We start from the raw sequence: 19491 nt of genomic DNA on the forward strand, positions 1-19491 counted from the left end.
AAAACCTTTTCATTTATGGAGTCAGATGAAATAACGAGAGAATACATATTCAAATGCATTGCATTTAATCAAAAGATACTTTGCCTCGAGAAAAGACAGTAACACGTAGAGACCTTCCGCGCTGGTCGGATGCCGGACTTTGGACCAATCAAGCGCGAGCCTACACCAGTGCTGTAACGCCATGAAAGTTTAAGCCTGGCCAATTTAAATATTCAAGCGCAAGAAGATGTGAAAGGGAACTCTATTCGTTAGACGCGCACTGTGCAAATATCCAACGCGTGCGCCCAGAAATCTGGATCTCAGACAGCGCATGAATACTAAATTGAGTTCTCTTTCACGTCTTCTTGCTCTTGAACAGACATATTCAAACAAAATGATGTCAAAATCCCCATCTTGGCAAGTATCATTATAAACATAACATGGTCATTTATGTCTTAAGTGAACGTAAATAAAACGTGAGCGTGTAACAGTTTATTGGATCTGTGCATAAGCTCTTAAAGTGACAGCAGCCTATTCCTGTAGTGGAGCGGCTAAGTGATTTAATCGTTCAGTTTATGATACAAGCGTGAAAATTGGCATGAGCAGTCTCCATGGGTCACTTGACAAGAAAATTGTCCGAGCCACTTGAAATTTCAAGATTTTTCATTTTTCAAGATGGCCGACACCTTAGTGGAGCAGTTAAGTGATATAGTGGTTTATTTGGTGATACAAGCATGAAAATTGGCATGAGCAGACTCTGATGGTCACTAGACAATAAGCCACCCACAGCTACTTGAAATTTCAAGATGGCAGCCATTTTTCAAGATGGCCGACACCTTAGTGGAGCAGTTAAGTGATATAGTGGTTTATTTGGTGATACAAGCGTGAAAATTGGCATGAGCAGTCTCCATGGGTCACTTGACAAGAAAATTGTCCGAGCCACTTGAAATTTCAAGATTTTTCATTTTTCAAGATGGCTGACACCTTAGTGGAGCAGTTAAGTGATATAGTGGTTTATTTGGTGATACAAGCATGAAAATTGGCATGAGCAGACTCTGATGGTCACTAGACAATAAGCCACCCACAGCTACTTGAAATTTCAAGATGGCAGCCATTTTTCAAGATGGCCGACACCTTAGTGGAGCAGTTAAGTGATATAGTGGTTTATTTGGTGATACAAACATGAAAATTGGCATGAGCAGTCTCTGATGGTCACTAGACAATAAGCCACCCACAGCTACTTGAAATTTCAAGATGGCGGCCATTTTTCAAGATGGCCACCACCTTAGTGGAGCAATTAGGTTCATGGCAATTTTCATGCTTGTATCACCAACTAAATGATTTCTTAAAGGGGGGGTACAATGGTGTTTCATGTATTCAGAGTTGTTTACAGTGTTAAAGAGATAGATTCTCATGCTAAACATGGGCAAAGTTTTAAAAAAATATTTTGGACGAATAACGGAGAATTTCTATGCTGAAAATCTTACTTCCGGGTTGGTACAAGTTTCGGCTGGTTTTTTTTAGATCGTGGATCTAATGACGTAGATCAGAGTGCAACTCCTTATATGAGCATTTCTCCCGGAAAAGCGCGCCCGCGAGCACGTCGACTAGAGGAGAGCGAGACCGCGCACTTCAACAGGAAATCATCGGCAGCGCTGCATAGGATTTGTTCAAGAATGTCTCCAAAAAAGTGTGTATTTGGATGTGAGGGAAAGCTTACCGTGTTCAGTTTTCCAAAGAACCCAGTGTTACAGGAACAGTGGATGCAGTTTGTTTTTCCGGGGCAGCAACGGAGTGTAGGAAGTGCGGTTGTGTGTTCTGGTCGTTTCAGTGACGAATGTTTTATTAACAAGGCTCAGGTCGACGCTGGATTTGCAAATCGTTTGCTATTAAAACGTGGAGCGGTCCCAGTGATAAAAGACCCCATTCATGTAAGTACAACTGGATCAGATTTCTGTCTTTTGCTGGAAATCAAGGACTACCGCTTGACTCTATAGCTCCGCCTCCAGGACCTCGGCTTTTTCCGGAGAGAATCGGAAAGCTGTATTTTTCTTTTCTAAATATAATAAAACTAAACACTTTTTTGAGATATTAAGGATGCACTACTACTCTATAGGTACTCAAGATTAACATGAGATTAGGTGAAACTGTGCATGTTATGTACCCTTTAAGCCTAATTGCTCCACTAAGGTGGTGGCCATCTTGAAAAATGGCCGCCATCTTGAAATTTCAAGTAGCTGTAGGTGGCTTATTGTCAAGTGACCCACAGAGACTGCTTTTTCATGCTTGTATCATGCTTTTCATGCTTGTATCACCAAATAAACCACTATATCACTTAACTGATCCACTAAGGTGCCGGCCATCTTGAAAAATTGCCGCCATCTTGAAATTTCAAGTGGTTCGGACAATTTTCTTGTCAAGTGACCCATGGAGACTGCTCATGCCAATTTTCACGCTTGTATCATAAACTGAACGATTCTGCCAAACATAAGCACTTAGCCGCTCCACTACTGCTGCTGTCTCTGTTTTTAATGTTAATCAAACAACAAAAGACAAAGAACAATCACTCATTGCTCTTGACTGAATAACTTTTGTAACTTTAATAAGGATTAATCTATGTTTCATGGCTGGTAAAAATATTTATGGCCGATACATTTTCTTAAGTCACCAGCCATTGGCAGATTTGGCAAAAAGTTAACTTAAGGCCCTGCATGAACCTCTTATCCACCTTATTTTTCAACATGGAAGTAAAGTGTTTTCTGTGAATGTGCAAGACTTTCAAAGAATATATAAGAATATATATTCAAGAATATATCAAAGTGCAGTAAATTGTAAAACTATTTGTGCCAAAAACCAGTGTGTTTATAATTAAGGTAGAAAGAAATACCAGTTTGCAATATCAGGTAGCATAACGAGCTGCTTTGTACAGCTAAAAATAACTGGAAGCGAACGACACAGGAAGCCGCACCCGCATTTGAAAAATAAGGTGAATAGCAAGACATGTTGGCACAGTTGTCATAATGGAACAGAGGAATCATTCAAAACATAATGTCTTTTAAGTGTAGCCTATTATAATACAAATAAATTGTTTTATTTTTCAAATAGCCTATAATATGTTTAAAGATAGTTTTTTTTAGATAGTTTTAGATAGTTTTGAAGTAAGATAATCCTATTGTCAAGTTTCCTTTGTGACAACTTAACCCATAAAGTGTGCCAAAATGCCTTGCTATAAGTGTTATGCATACAAGCATTTTTTTTATTAACCTCTCTCTGTCAGCAATAACAAGCTTAATCTGAACTAAATGCAATCTAAATGATAACAGCTCAAAATCGACCTTCCACATGACATAGAATGTAAATAAAACTTGAGATCCAAAAAGGGTGTGCAAGATAAAGTGTCGTTAGTGGGAGAGGCTGTCCTTTAGTACGGGAGTTGGCAAGTTGGATTGCACCAGCTTTTCTCTTTCACCACCTACACAGAAGAACCAACCCACCCAACCCAACCACACATCTCTGAAACCGACTCCAATAGCGGCACTTGCCATCGGAAAGTCCGAATCATTTTAGCGAATCGGTTCATTCAAACAGGTCATTTTAATGAACCAGTTCAGAAAGTGATTCTTTCGAGTCATAGCACAGAAGGGTTCCCTTTGCGTTTACGTCATGTTTTGTAACGAAATAAATATAAACAAATGCAGCACCTCTCTTCTTATCTTTCCATCCTTAAGAAAACGAACACAGTCAAGTTCACAAACAATTCGAGTGATTTAAGAGGTGAATCGGTTCGACCAAATCAATAAAAAGAACCGGTTCATAACAACAATTGGTTCGCGAATCATGAGACAGCCGCACTACTTCGGCTTCCGTAGCTGAAATGGTCCTTACTACACTTTCTTCCAGGAATTTATCGTTCAATTAATTTCCTTTCCACAACAAACGCATATTTTAACGCGAGTCGGGCATAACTACACCCGAAAGGAATGTGCATAGGACTTAAATACGTTTGTTCAGCTTTAGTCAATCCGCTGTTAAGGACATTTTTAACGTGATCTGTCATCGGTGATAGTTAGCACGTACGCTACCGGAGTATAACTCGTTAGCGGAGCAAATATCGCTTTATTTGATTGGGTTTAAGCTAAAAAGGCGATAACGAGATCAGCTGAAATGTAAACACTCGCACAGCGATCTTCACTGCGGTTGCAGACGACCTCACGACAGTTGTGTCGAAGTTGGAAATACGGAAATAACAGCCATTTATGGCCCACATAATAATCAATTAACTGCATATTAAGTGTTGAATATACCGTGTATCGTCGCCTTGTTTTGGAAGATATTAAACTATATCGCTGTGCCCGCGCGCCTATCAAAAGTCGAGATTAATATTTAGGTCGTGCATGAAGATTAGTGTTCACAGCAGGATGTCAAAGGGATTTGTGAGCTGAGATAATAACAAAAACAAAAACATGTCATTCACCCTGTCATAAATTGCAAAGTTTCTCTTTATAACAGAAACCCGTCGACTTTTGCTGTACATAATATAGATGTTTGTGCATTGGAAGAGCGGGCTGTCAAAATCACTTTACTGATCAAATACTGTAGAAGTCAGAGCCATCATGTCAGGAGACAGTAGTGGCAGTGGTGAAGACTCCGACCGGGAAACCAGCCGTAAAGTTTGCACCGTTAAACTCGAGATCACTAATGGTAGGTGACTGCATTCATTTAACCTGGTGTGTTTTGATTTGATTTGATACCACGGTACTTTGATGTGTAGCATGGTATTTAAAGGGATAGTTCACCCATAAATGAAAATTCTGTCATTAATTACTCACCCTCGTTTCATTCCAAACCTTTAAGACTTTCGTTCATCTTCAGAACACAAATACAGATCTTTTTAATGAAATCTTAGAGCTTTCTGTTCCTCCATTGACAGCTACGCAACTACCACTTTGTTGCTTCAAAAAGTTAATAAAGAGATTGTAAAACTAATCCATTGAGCAGTTTAGTCCAAATTTTCTGAAGAGACTCGCTTTATATGATGAACAGATTGAATTTAGGCTTTTTTTCCACTTATACTTTTATCAACATCAGTTGTGGTAAATGTAAGCTCAAGCATGTTCACGTGACGTGCGAGAACCAATGAGGTTCATTCACGTGTTACGCTTCTGTTTATGTTTGCTGATCGATATTTGATGTTAATAAAATGTGAAATAATTCAATCTGTTCATCATATATAAAGCGGTCGTGTCTTTTCAGTAAATTTGTACCAAACCGCTCAATTCATATGGATTAGTTTTACTTTTTGAAGCGTCAAAGTGGTAGTTGCGTCGCTGTCAATGGAGGGACAGAAACTCTCAGATTTCAGAAGATCTTCAGATTCAAAAAGATCTTCATTTGTGTTACGAAGAGGAACAAAAGTCTTACAGGTTAAGTTAGTGAGAAATTAATGACAGAATTTTAAATAGTTTAGGTCATTTAGGTTATCGGCCATATGTAAATTGGTCTGATGTCTACATGCACTATATAACATATTTATTCAAATATGTATGTGGGGGGATTTAAAGGGTCGAGAGCAAGATTTGTTGTGTAAATACTCTGTTTGTCCCTTCCCAGCAAACCTCACAGGATACACTGAGAAAGTTGGCATGGAGAACTTTGAACTTCTCAAAGTGCTTGGCACCGGAGGTGAGAGCGCTGCACTGTCCCATCCCATCCCGTAACTGGTTTGTCCATCCAGTAAAGGTCATTGGGAATGTTTATACTCAGACAAAGTGATTATGAAAGAAAGTGATCACATGAATGATGGCCATGAGGTTGTAATTATGGAGTATATCTAACACATTTTATACATAAATTAGCAGCAAAATATATGTTAATATTCACTTTTATATCTCCAACATTTATTTTTCACTGCAAATGAGCCAAACACTTTTTTTTCAGTCATTCAGTGTAATAATCGGCTAGAGACTCCAGACATATAATCAGACCTAGCATACGCCCGAACACATTCTGCATCTTTAATGCTGGCTTATTACCAACAAATGAATTACAGGAAGCATTTAAGTCATTTTTGTATAATTCATAATACATTTTTCTATCACAGTCTAATTGGCAGATGCAGTGACTCTCCAACGTTGTTTGTTTGAGTGCAGAAATGACTCAGAAGCCGAGGTTTTGTTTAATACACATTGGGTGAGCTGTCCCTTTAAATAGCTACATCTATGCTTTTCCTTCTCTTTATCAGCTTACGGGAAAGTATTCCTGGTCAGAAAAATCAGTGGCCATGATAAAGACAAACTCTACGCCATGAAGGTTTGTACTGTCTATTATCACACATGAATTTTTGCTTGTCCTTCAATTAGTAAAAACAAACAAAAATATGCTCTGAGAGTTATAATGTGCTCAATAGGTTTATTATTTTTAAAAATACAGATGTCTTTACATAAATCAAACATATCATAGAAATAAATACTCTGCTGGAACATAATGGGCCATTACGTTAGTTTTATACAGCTCTCACTTGTCTACTGTTACAGCAGATTTGAATGAAATCACCATTTTGGTAACACTTTACTATAAGGTTACTTTAGTTAACATGAACTAAGTATGAACAATACTTCTACAGCATTAATTAATCTTAGTTAATGTTAATTTCAACATTTACTAATGCATTACTAAAATCAAAAGTTGTATTTGTTAACATTAGTTAATGCACTGTGAACTAACATGAACAACTGGATTTTTATTAACAAAGATTAATAAATACTGTAACAAATGTATTGCTCATTGTTAGTTCATGTTAGTTAATACATTAACTAATGTTAACAAATTAGATATTATTAAAAAAATAATGTAATGTTATGAAATGATTTTATGATCTTTAGGTTCTGAAGAAAGCGGCCATTGTTCAGAAGGCAAAGACTGCTGAGCACACTCGAACAGAGCGACAGGTGCTGGAACACATTCGCCAGTCACCCTTTCTGGTCACCCTCCATTACGCCTTTCAGACGCAAACCAAACTGCATCTCATACTAGGTAAGCACAGGGCTGTGCTATCGAAATAACGCATTACTCAACATTAATATGCAATTTGACTGACTTTTTACCTAGAAATGACTGGCATATGTCACAATTAATTACAAAGAAACAATGAATTTAACATAACGATTTTTTTTAAGTAGAAAGACTGAATTAGTATATTCTTATAAAACGTACTCCAAAAATATGCATGTTTTATTTACAACTTCGAAAAATAATTTTTTTACAGTGCACACACAGGTGTATATTGACCGTTTTTTTTTTTTTTTTTTTACAATGGCATTAAATTTGTGCTCTCAAATCGATTAATCACATCTAACATAAAAGTTTATAAGTATATTAATATAGTGTTAATATTAATATAATATGGTAGTGTTGTTATATATGCTGTTACTGTAAAATTACTCATCCCCAATGATTTAAGACATTGGTCATTCTACACCCATCTCTGACTTCTAGCTATTTATAAATTAAAAGTTTATAAATTAATTAATATTAAGTTTATATATATATATATACATATACACACACACACATACAAACTTTATGTTAGATACGATTAATCGATTTGATAGCACAAATTACAATTAATCACATAGAAGTATAGATATATTAATTTTAGGTTTATATATTTGTGTGTATATATATATATATATATATATATATATATATATGGTGTAGTCTTCAAGTTTTCAGCAATAATAAATGTGTTGTTATGCTGTTACTGTGATGTAAAATTACTCATCCCCAGTGATTTAAGACATTGGTCATTCCACCCACCTCTGACTTCTAGCTATTTGTCCGTTAGTAAGTTGATGTTGTTTGGACAGTTTTGTGAGTGTGTGTTTGTTTCGCAAGACTATGTGAGTGGAGGAGAGATGTTTACGCACCTGTATCAGAGAGATCATTTCTCCGAGGACGAGGTGAGGATCTACGTGGGGGAAATTATTCTGGCCCTGGAGCACCTGCACAAGGTACTACTAGCTACTGTCCACTTTTTCATTTGATAAATATTAGATACACACTTACAGATATACAAGCTGGTGAAGTTAAAATCACTTATGCAACTAATTCAATTTTAATAATATTGTTCATTTGTAATAATTGTTTGGGAGAAATATAATTAGTTATAATTATCAATAATATTTTATTATAAATTTTGAGCAAGCTGAACTCAAAAATTTACATCAAAGTATGAAATTGTGAAAGATTATGGTGATATTTTTTATTGAGGCTGTTAACAGATTATCAGGTTTTTCTAAGAACCTTATTTGGTTTTGTGTTTCCAGCTTGGCATTGTGTACCGGGACATTAAGCTGGAGAACATCTTGTTGGACAGTGATGGTCATGTGGTTCTGACAGACTTTGGGCTGAGCAAGGAGTTTCTGGAAGAGGAGGTGGGGAAATAAAAACGAATAAATAATAACTGTAGTTCATATTTTTCTCTCATTGTATCCATATTGTCTTGTAATCCAGTGTGCAGTTGTCATGCTGATATGCTTTGTTCATGTGTAGAAAGAGAGGACGTACTCATTCTGTGGCACTATAGAGTACATGGCACCAGAGATTATCAGAGGGAAAGCTGGTCATGGCAAGGTGAGAGAAAATGATCTGACTAATCTCACAAAAGCATGTAACATTTAGAATCGAAAGGAAAAAAAAGAGAGATATAATTGCACAAAGGGGGTGAAATAATTTTCTTTATAATTAAGCACTTTTCTAAATAAAATATTTGTTGCACTTTTTTTGTTACACAACAAATGCGCACCTACATGTACTTACAGTTTACTTACCAAGAAAGTAAAGGGTAATCTAAGGTAACTACATGGGTTAAGGTTAGGTTCAGGATTAGTACCTAGTTATTATCTAGTTATTGTAAATACTATAATAAGTACATATGTGTAAATGGGGATCATGACTGTAAAATAAAGTGCTACCAAAATATTAGAAATGTAACCATTTTTTTTTTGGCTTTTTGAGATGTAGTTCTCATTCACTGGATTCATTGATGTTTCCATCCAAAGTTGCGAATTAAACTTATCCGTAAAATTGGAATATGGCATAAACCATGTGCGAATAAAGCACAGTTTCCATCCATCCATGTATTCAAATTGTCGCCTCCTGGGAAACTGGTACAAAATATCTGTAATTTAAATGGAAGTTGCTGCAATCGGGGAAGCCACTGTGGCTCTGTTTTCCTACATCGTAAATGACTGGCGAGTTTGCAGATGAAACCCTAGTGTTTGAAAATACATTCATGAGAGACACTTCTGGGAGGTTATTATACCAAATCATTGTGATGACAGCCTGATCCGCTGGTTAGTCCAGTTATCCAATCACATCCTCTGTTAAGGCAAAGTCATGTGAGTTTTGTTTCCATCGAGGGATTTATTTGATAAATGTGTTTCCATTGTAGTTTATGTGCATGTTGTCTTATCGGATAAAAATGTATCTACCAAATTTGAGCGCAAACATTTTTTATGTGCATTTTTAGAATTTATGTGCATCTTGGCATTTCTATCAAACATTTTTTTTAATGCGATAATGCTCATAAAAATAAGTGTTTTGAAACATATTATTTACATTTACATAAACTATTATTTACATAAATAATTCTCCTTACTGTAATTTAAGCTATCTTCCTACAAATGTCGGAATTATATTTTGCCTCTGCACATTAAGGTGTTATGGAAGAATGTATTTGTAATGTTAAATTTGTTAAAGAATATTAAATAAAAATATACACATTAACTTTTAAATAATATATCTCTCTTTCCATATTATAGCCATAAAATCAAGTATTACAAATTTTGGTGATTTTAACTTTTGCATTACTGTAATGAGAATTTGTGGTTAAAATGAGTTACTTTTTTATTACATAATGTCCATCTTAATGGTCTTAAATTTCTTGCAAATATATGCGTTTATACTTTTGATTTTGGTTAAGAATATGACAGAAATATGGCATGTTTTTATCCCTATTCGGACAATAATTATTTCTCGGAATGTCTGAAAATAAATTTGCACGGATGGTGATTTAAGTCAAGTCATCTTTATTTATATAGCGCTTTATACAACATAGATTGTTTCAAAGCAGCTTTACAGTGATAATCATGAAAATGATGATTCAGTGATGCAAAAAGAATTCAATTCTGCTGTAAAACAGCTCTGAAAAGACAAGTCATTATTCAGTCAGTTCAGTGTTGATTCAGTTTGGTTCAATAACTGTATAAAGTTTGTCGCTTGTAAACTCAGAGATGTGGATTCGGATGACAAAATTACCACACAACCTTTGTGTCTGGCAAAAACATTGTAATTCAACTTGGGAATTTTTATGTGGGTGGTGTGAGGAAAAAAACCAGACAATCTGGATTTATACGTCAATAAAATCACCCACCAGCCCCTGTAAATGTTGTATTGACCTAACGTGCCCATGAGAAACATTTACCATCTTAATAGGGCTATTGACAAGCTTTCGAGAGATTCTCCACATTTTGATTGACGACATGTAAAATAGTGGTAATAATTCCTTCTTTCCCTTTCTGTAGTCAGTGGATTGGTGGAGTTTGGGGATTCTGATGTTTGAGCTGTTGACGGGAGCGTCTCCGTTTACTCTGGAAGGAGAGAGAAATTCCCAGAGTGAGGTGTCCAAGTGAGTCTCGCCCACACACGGGCAAACCTCCAGTGATCCCAATGATTTTCTCCACATGTCCACATACACACAGTGTTTGAACTCCCAGTGAGACTGTTATGATTGCATCTCGTACGTTATTTTCCGGAATTAAAGTAGCTTTCTGTCTCTGGCAGACGCATCCTGCGCTGTGAGCCTCCGTTCCCCTCGATCATTGGGCCCTTGGCTCAGGATCTCCTGCGAAAGTTACTCGTGAAAGACCCTCATAAGAGATTGGGCTCTGGTCCCCGAGGAGCCGAGGACATCAAATGTCATCCTTTCTTCAAGGTTCTTTTTTTGCTTTTTATTCCACACATTTGATCTCTGTGTTTAATGCGATTGTAATCTCTTAATTAGTGATGCACCAAAAATGAGCAAATCAATGTTCGGTTTCGTCCGAAAGAGTTTTGGAGGGCCCAGATCATTGACCGAAACAGTGACATTTATTTAGAGCTTATCTGATAGCGCAGTTTGACTGTGTTCATGTCTATTTTGAATTTTTTTTTTTTTTTTTTCATCAGGAATTGATTAAATCGTGAATAGTAGTTATTTTAGGTGGTTGTAGGGAGGGCTTGAAAAACAACAGGGCTTGGTGATGTCTGAAAAGAAAACTCATTTCAGAGACAGAGCAAGTTATTATATTTTGATTAATGATTAGACATTAACAGATAAGATAAATGGGATAGTTTTTTGTTTACCGGTATTCTTTTCCCTGTGGCCCACTTAAATTGTCAAGATTTTTGCATCAAAAATGGTCATAATTTAGTTTTACATTGCTTTTTGTCCTTTCTCTGATGCACAAATGACCTGTTAATGCATACTCTTATGATTGGCTAACCCTTTTTCTAACATTATGAAATTGTAATGCTTGTTTATTGGTTTTGAGTAGTTCAATAATATTGTTCAATATTGCTTCTGTTTCATTGCTCCATCCTTTGAAAAAGTTTTTTGTTTTTTTGTAAAGCCTGACTGTTTCACAATCCACACTTAAAGTAATCTTTAATCAAAATGTCACAACTTGCTCTTCCTGTGATATGACTTGTCTCTGCTGACGTATGCAAGGATGTACTGCATTCATATCTGGATTAAGATATTCTATATATGTATATATTAAGATATTAAGATATACATTCATATCTGCCTCCATTCTGGTATGCTTCTCTCACTTTTTTACAATCCAGTCACCAACCAATGGATAAAATGAAGTCCCGTTTTTGTAAAACAAACCATGAAGTCCCGTAAAACAAACCTTGTTGTATAAAAATGTTTAACTAGAAAATCTTTTTTTATTTTAGAATCTTTTTTTTTTTTTTTTTTAACAAACAAACAAACTTGATACTTCGTTATCTACTACAGTGACCTTCATACATATTTAAGTGGCTTAAGTGTCCACATATCTTTGGTGTCACTGTAGATTGTCACAAACCTCAACTTGTTGGTCTCTCTAGGGCTTAAACTGGTCGGACTTGGCAGAGAAAAAGGTTCAGAGCCCATTCCGACCAGAACTACGTAATGAGTTGGATGTGGGCAACTTTGCCGAGGAGTTTACAGGAATGGATCCGGTCTATTCCCCTGCCAGCACACCTCCTAGTACGGACCGTCTGTTTCAGGTACTCGCATGCACTCAAACACACCCGTCCCTGTGTCCCTTTCATGGAGATACATACATGCATACAATACACAAATCTTCTTTCCTGCCACAGCCCTCCATTATTAATAGCAACAGATAGTGTAACTGTACACATACAGTTTGGTAACTTAATACCTAGTCTCCTTGATCAAGTCACAACACACTTTTCAACACCTTCTCAGCCATGTATACTCTGTTCCATGATGTTCTTTTATTCAGCTTTAACTACTGAAACATACAGCTTCAACCAACCTCAGCTGGCCAAGCCAGACCAGTCTAACCAGCCAAACCAGACCAGTCTAACCAGCCAAACACCAGCTAGACCAGTTTAAAGAAATAATTCACCCAAAAGTGAAAAATCTTTACTTGCTCAACTTGTCATTCCAAATCTTCTTATGCAGAACTTTTTTTTAAAGATTAAAATATTCTGGCAGAATGTCTAAAACCAGCAAGCCACTTTGGCTGGTTTAACCTGTTTTTTTTTTTTTCTCAGCAGGGATTTTACTGTTGCCAAATCTCTGTAGTGATCCAGTCTCTTCTTTCTCTCAGGGCTACTCCTTTGTGGCTCCTTCTATCTTGTTCAATAAGAATGTGGTTATGGCGGATGTTCTGGACGCTCATGTGAATGTTGACCGGCCTGGTTCTGCTATTGTCCAGCGCAGTTCTATGCTAAAGGTACACAGCTGCCTGTTTAAAAAAAAAAAAAAAATCTTTGAAAATAGTTTACATTTTTTTGGCTGGGGAAAAAAATGTAAAACATCATTGTTTCTTCTGTCTTTTTTTAGGACTCTCAGTTCTTTCAGCATTATGAGCTGTGCCTGCAGGGGGCGCCACTGGGCGAGGGCAGTTTTTCTGTCTGCAGGAAGTGCAGACACAGGCAGAGTGGCCAGGAATACGCTGTGAAAATCATCAGCCGAAGGTAGAGACATTAAACCAGATTTGTTCATTGCCAAACCACATTAAAAATCACATTCTTTATATCATCACTTGAGGTTTTAAAGTTGTTACTTGAGGTTTCCTACGAATGAATTAACAAAGGTAAGCATCAGGAGAAAACAAATACAATTTTCTAAAAATATATGTTCATTTAGTAGAAAAGTCATTCAAAACTACTGAAAAAAAATAAGCCCCCTTTAATGTAAAACACAATCTAAAAGGTTTTAGCACTATAGAGGTGTTTGATATTGAGAAAATTTGTGTATCTATATTTTCTGGGGTTTTGTAGATAACGATAATTCGATAATATTTTGTGTTTTTGTGCTGGTACCTTGGCTGAGTTAGGCCTTTTCATGAAAAATTGTTTCTAAACTTGATGTATCAATCATCTTTTGTCAAATTCTTACATTTAATCAATAAATTAAATTAGAATAATCCAACGTTATACGGCTGCTACCAATCCAATAATATCATCATCAACAAAAGGCATTTTTGCACTGCAGAGGTGGCACAGAAGCTGCATCTGAAGTGGCATTTAGGATGGATTACTTTTGTGAAGGATGCATGCACATTTTTGGGACTTGAAGGAGGTGGACCCCATAGCTTCACATTATAACCACTGAAAGATCTAAGACATTTTTTAAAATAACTGAAAATGTGTTCGTCTGAAAAATGATTGACATATGCATCTCGAACGGCTTGAGGGTGAGTAAATCATGGGTTTAATATCATTTTTGGCCGAACTATCCCTTTAATAATAAACATTTTAAAACTAAATATTATTGCATCATTTTAGGTTTGAAACCTTTCATATAAACAAATTTTATGTATGAGATAATTGAATAGCAAAATCTTTAACAAAACAGACAATTTATACCGTAGTAATGCCATTTATTGTTATGCTGTCCGGCCCTATATGAAACTAAAACCACCAGTAGGTGGCGGAAAGTCCCTGTATTAATGAGTGAGCCATTGAATCATTCATTCATTTATTCATTCATTCATTCATTCATTCATTCATTCAGAAACTAAACTAAAATGCCTTTGTTAATGGGTTAATGAATCATTCACTCAAATAATTCATTAAAAAGCTGATTAATTCAGTAATGAATCATTGGTGTTTGTTGTTCTAAGATGCGCAAAAGAATTTGTGTTGGCATTTTAACTGCATTCTAATAGGCTACATCATGCAGTGAAAGGCGTGTTTTTGTAAAGTGAGTGACAAACTTGATAATGTCAGTTCGCACATCGTTAAATCAACAATTACGATATTATCGTTGACGATTCCCTACTCAAGAGTCTTTCTGTCATTGTAGGATGGAGGCCATGACTCAGAGAGAGGTTGCAGCACTGCGCCAGTGTGAATCTCACCCGAACATCGTCACACTCCACGAGGTCTATACCGATCAGGTATGTTTTTGCACCACAGCATGTACCTAGCTATCAAAATTCTTCTGTTTTTAAGCTAATTATAATGTTTTAGACTAATCATAACCAAGTTTTTTTGATTAAAATTAGTATGAATCTTTTTTTGCCTTTGCGTATATACCTGGTCACGTATATAATACATTTTAGGTCTCTTGCATTGCTTTTTTTTTTAACCCCATCCCTTTATGTTACTACTGTTATTTTTTCGTTCCCATTTTCTCCGTTCCATCTCTCCCAGTACCATACGTATCTGGTCATGGAGCTGTTGCGTGGTGGCGAACTGTTGGAGCGAATAAGGAAAAAGAAGATGTTTGCAGAATGGGAGGCCAGTCAGCTGATGAAGAGCCTGGTGTCAGCGGTCAGCTACATGCATGAGGCTGGAGTCGTACATCGAGACCTCAAACCAGAGGTAGAGAGATACAGAGAGAAAGGATTTCAGATGTTACCGATTTTTATAAGGGCAAAGGGAATTAGCCTAGCAACACCCTTGCAGCCAGGGTTTGAAATGAACTTTTTCACTCACCGGCCAATTTGGCTACTAGTTTAAGTTACTGGCCACTCAGAACTTCTACTAGCCAAAAAAGAAAAAAAGAAAAAAGAAAAGAACCAGAATAAGTACGTCACAGCTTATATAGTTATTAGGGCTGTCAAAGTTAGCGCGTTAATAACGCGTTAACGCAAAATCATATTAACGGCACTAATTTTTTTAACGTGCGATTAACGCAGCGCGTATTTTCTGTTTGACCCGTGGCCCAACCCCTAGGAGAAATGGAGATACACAGTGTTGCTAACTTAGCGACATTGCAGACCCCTTTAGCGATTTTTTCCCTTCAACAAAACTTATTTAGTTTCTGAGAATCTACCGGTACCGCCGGTACTGCTCTCTCAGCACGCGCGCGCGCGCACCTCTCTCTCTCTCTCTCTCGCTCGCTCTCTCTCTCTCTCTCTCTCTGCGTCTCGCGCGGAGGTGCAGCGCTTTAACTCAGTTAAGCACAGATATTATGTTGCTTCTCTATTTTTACAAGTATAGCCGAAATCAGAGCACAGATATTGTCTTTATCTTATGTGAATTTGATTTCACCAGACGACGGCTCGATTATCAGAATTTTTGTGCAGATTAACTTAACATCTTGGAAGGGAGAGCTGGTTATGTCTTAATGGGTCGCGTTTCAGTCACCATTTCAAATTCATTCCGTTGTTTGACAACAGAAACAGTAAAATATACCAATGAAAACAGTTTTATTGAGAATTTAGCTTCATCAAAATGGGCACAGAGAGAGACAAACTACAATGTAATAGGCTAATAAATAATAAATGTACATTTAGCATTTTCAGAAGAGCTGCCCTGTCATGCAAAAATCTAAACATGTTTGTGTTAGTAAATTGCTCAGTGCAAAGAAAGAGAAGTAATGGTAACCTGCCATTTTTTTGTTCTTTCTACGTGTCTAATAGACATGAACAAGTTCTTTGAAAAACATCTGTGACCTTTGAAACATCTCATCCTTATGCTCTATATTGACTATGGTTTCAATAATAAACATACATTTGCATAAAGCATCTATATTTATCCATGCCCACGTTGATTAGAGTATTACAAACTTGAAAAGTATTAATTTAAGGTACATTTAGAACAATTAAAAAAATGTGCGATTAAATGCGATTAATCGCGAGTTAACACATGACAATATGCGATTAATCGCGATTAAAAAAATTAATCGATTGACAGCCCTAATAGTTATTCTGTTTCTTTTCTTCTTTCTTTTTTTGCTGATCCGTTCCACTTATCCATCATAATCTACATAGATTTTACCTTTACTGAAGGAAGTGTGAGTGGTGCTTATCTGTGCAAACGTCACTGACACATTGATAGGGTGTTTAGAGTAATTTTTTTCGAGTGGTTACAAGCAGGGTTTGAAATTAACACACGCCAACACGCCAAATGCGGGTAAAAATTTTACGCTGTCAAATCACTAGCCAATTTGGCGTGTTATTTATTATGTTGGGGAAGTTCGTGTAAGCCAAATCTGTGCAGATTTAGTGCAAATACTCAACTCGTGAGTCATCATGACATTAAAAACAGAATCTGTGCATATATATATATATATAAATATTATAAAATTTAGATTTCATACATGAATTTCTTATGCAAACAAAATCCTGTCATCTAGCCATCTCCTCCCTTCCTCTTTCATCCATGTGTTTTAGGTGGACAGATCAATACAGTACAAAGAACATCAAAATAGGATGTTGGAAAATAATAATGTCTTTTTCTGTTAACCAAATGTTTTTTAATCTTCGCTATTGCTTCAATGCAAATGAACAAGCGCGCCGTTATTTGTTGCATGTTCAAGTAAGACAGATATGCGCAGATTTGGCTTACATGAACTTCCTCAACATAATAAATAACACGCCAAATTGGCTAGTGATTTAACAGCGTTACCCACCACAGTTGATTTTTACCTGCATTTGGCGGGTGTTCATTTCAAACCCTGCTTGTAACCACTCGAAAAAAATGACACTAAACACCCTATCATTGTGTCAATGACGTTTGCACAGTTAAGCACCACTCACACTTCCTTCAGTAAATGTAAAATCTAGGTAGATTATGAATAATGATGGATAAGTGGAACAGATCAGCACAAAGAGGAAAGGACAGCTTTTTTATCGAAACCTTAAATAAAGTTTTGATTGAGCTGAAAACCAAAAATAACTTATTTAATAATCAATTAATTAATCAAATTTAGTTGTATATCAAATTGAGCAGTATATTAAACATTTAAATTGCACACAAGGCAGTTTTTATATTAATGACTTTAATCAAACAATGAAGACAACAGGTTAAGTAAAAATATAATTAATATGTAATGTAGTGCATATATTGCTCTTAAATTCATTGGATGGTTTTTCTGATGTAAATGTAGTTATGTGCCATTGTTTACAAGCTGTTTTATTGACATCTTTCCCCGGTTAAAACACTGATTGAACGATTACACAAGACATTTTAGTAAGCTGTAATGTTTCTTTCAGCATATCTTCTGATGCTCATTCATGTTTATTTTGTGCTATAACTAGTAGTAAAGAGGAAGAGATGATAGGTTCACGTGCCGCTTGAATCTGTCACGACTCATTAAAGAGCATCCAATTTTCATGCATCATGTATTGCTTAAATTTCATAAAATGTACATAATTTGAAAGCTGAGACTTTGTTTCATATCAAAATAACTAATTAAACATCACCATGTCAGTCAATGATTTTGGCCCTCCAAAAAATATTTCTGCTTGCTAAAATTTCAGTGCATCATGATACTCAAATGTATAACTTCAATACAATACCTTCCCATTACAAATCTAGTGAAATGCTGTAATCATCTGTCCACAAAAATGTTGGCGATTATGCGAATGTGGGAAAAAATAAAGCAAGCACAACTGGTGCACGTGTCCCAAATGCACATTAAACTCACAGCATATGCAGAAAATGGGCTCAGCTGCATTTACTGTGAACCGAGCTGCAAACACCAGATCATGAGCTGCACACACTTATTTAATTAAAACACACACTGCGGTTTCAACTCGCTGTGAGAGAGAAGAGAGTGAAAAAGCTCAGCTGGTATCAGTTTATCAATAAAAGAGTAAAAAATGAATATGGAAACGTTTTCGATTGTTGAGAATCGATATGCAACAACAAATGTGTAGATTTGTTGAGGTTTGAGCAATAGAACAGCGAACGGATAAATGAACGCAAGGATGGACTAACATAGAATGAAGAAATGAGCAGCCTTAGTGCCTTTCTAATCAATTCTTTCTCTAAACGTATAAAAGGATGCTGTCATGCGTTGAGGAAAGCATTATGCTGGCATCTGTCGCAGTGCTAACTGGCCTTGCTTTCTCATTCTCTCATTCAGATCTCCCGTCAGCTGTGTGATCATCACTCATAGTTTGCTTGATTTGACTTCTGTGATGTTATGTATTCGGCGTTCACTCTGTGCTCAGCTATCCATGTGCTGATTTCGTCTTTGAGCTGTGGAATTTTAATGCGCCGTCCACATCTGACGACTGTCGACATTAATCTTCATCAGTGGGATTTTTTCCTAAATGAGATCTTTCATCCATCACTTGGATCAAATGCCTCACAATTGCACGTTTCAATACATTGCGGTGCATCATAATTGGATCAACAGTGCCAAAACATGCACATGAAGTCAAATGACTGTAACATAGAACCTCTTGTGGTTTATTGTGTTAATTTGTCACGTATTGTCTCTCTTTTTTTCACCTCCACTGGCAGAACGTGCTGTTTGCTGACGAGTCGGATGACTCCGTGTTGAAGTTGATTGATTTTGGTTTTGCGCGGTTGTTTCCAGCGGGGAGCGGGAGTGCCCCCCTGCAGACCCCCTGCTTCACCCTGCAGTACGCCGCGCCTGAGCTCTTCCACAGCTCGGGTTATGACCAGGCGTGCGACCTCTGGAGCCTCGGGGTGATTTTGGTAGGTGTGAGTGTTTATATGTATTGCCTGGGCTGCCATATTGTTCTAGTCAGGGGAGAGGTCGGTGTCGGGGAATGTTACGTTACGTTAAATTGATTAATTCGAGAAAATTAACACATTATTTATTTGAAATTGTTACTCTGGTATTTTGATAAATTCCAAAAGTAAACTTTACTTAAACTTCCCAAAAAAATACAAATAAAAATCAGACTTGAGAAAAACAGTTTGTTAAAAAAAATGTGAGAATAAAAATGTAATGTAATGCTGATATTGTTAATGTTTATTTTTTTTGTCAGTGCACCATGCTCTCTGGTCAAGTTCCATTCCAGA

General features: G+C 36.5%; 1 protein-coding gene across 1 annotated transcript in view; it reads left to right on the forward strand.

The window, feature by feature from the left end:
* Window positions 1–3827: 3827 nt before the first annotated feature.
* rps6ka4 (ribosomal protein S6 kinase, polypeptide 4) overlaps window positions 3828–19491 on the forward strand; it is a 24789-nt gene continuing 9125 nt past the window's right edge. Inside the window, exons 1-15 of the mRNA XM_079871772.1 lie at window positions 3828–4680; window positions 5590–5661; window positions 6221–6288; window positions 6861–7011; window positions 7873–7988; window positions 8304–8411; window positions 8530–8610; window positions 10563–10666; window positions 10822–10972; window positions 12133–12294; window positions 12864–12989; window positions 13100–13233; window positions 14567–14660; window positions 14917–15087; window positions 18964–19161. Of these exons, the coding sequence (XP_079727898.1) occupies window positions 4593–4680; window positions 5590–5661; window positions 6221–6288; window positions 6861–7011; window positions 7873–7988; window positions 8304–8411; window positions 8530–8610; window positions 10563–10666; window positions 10822–10972; window positions 12133–12294; window positions 12864–12989; window positions 13100–13233; window positions 14567–14660; window positions 14917–15087; window positions 18964–19161 (1824 nt within the window). The 5' untranslated portion in view covers window positions 3828–4592. The remainder of the gene's footprint in view (window positions 4681–5589; window positions 5662–6220; window positions 6289–6860; window positions 7012–7872; window positions 7989–8303; window positions 8412–8529; window positions 8611–10562; window positions 10667–10821; window positions 10973–12132; window positions 12295–12863; window positions 12990–13099; window positions 13234–14566; window positions 14661–14916; window positions 15088–18963; window positions 19162–19491) is intronic.

The sequence above is a fragment of the Squalius cephalus genome (genome assembly GCF_949319135.1).
Source record: "Squalius cephalus genome assembly, chromosome: 5".
NCBI lineage: Eukaryota > Metazoa > Chordata > Actinopteri > Cypriniformes > Leuciscidae > Squalius > Squalius cephalus.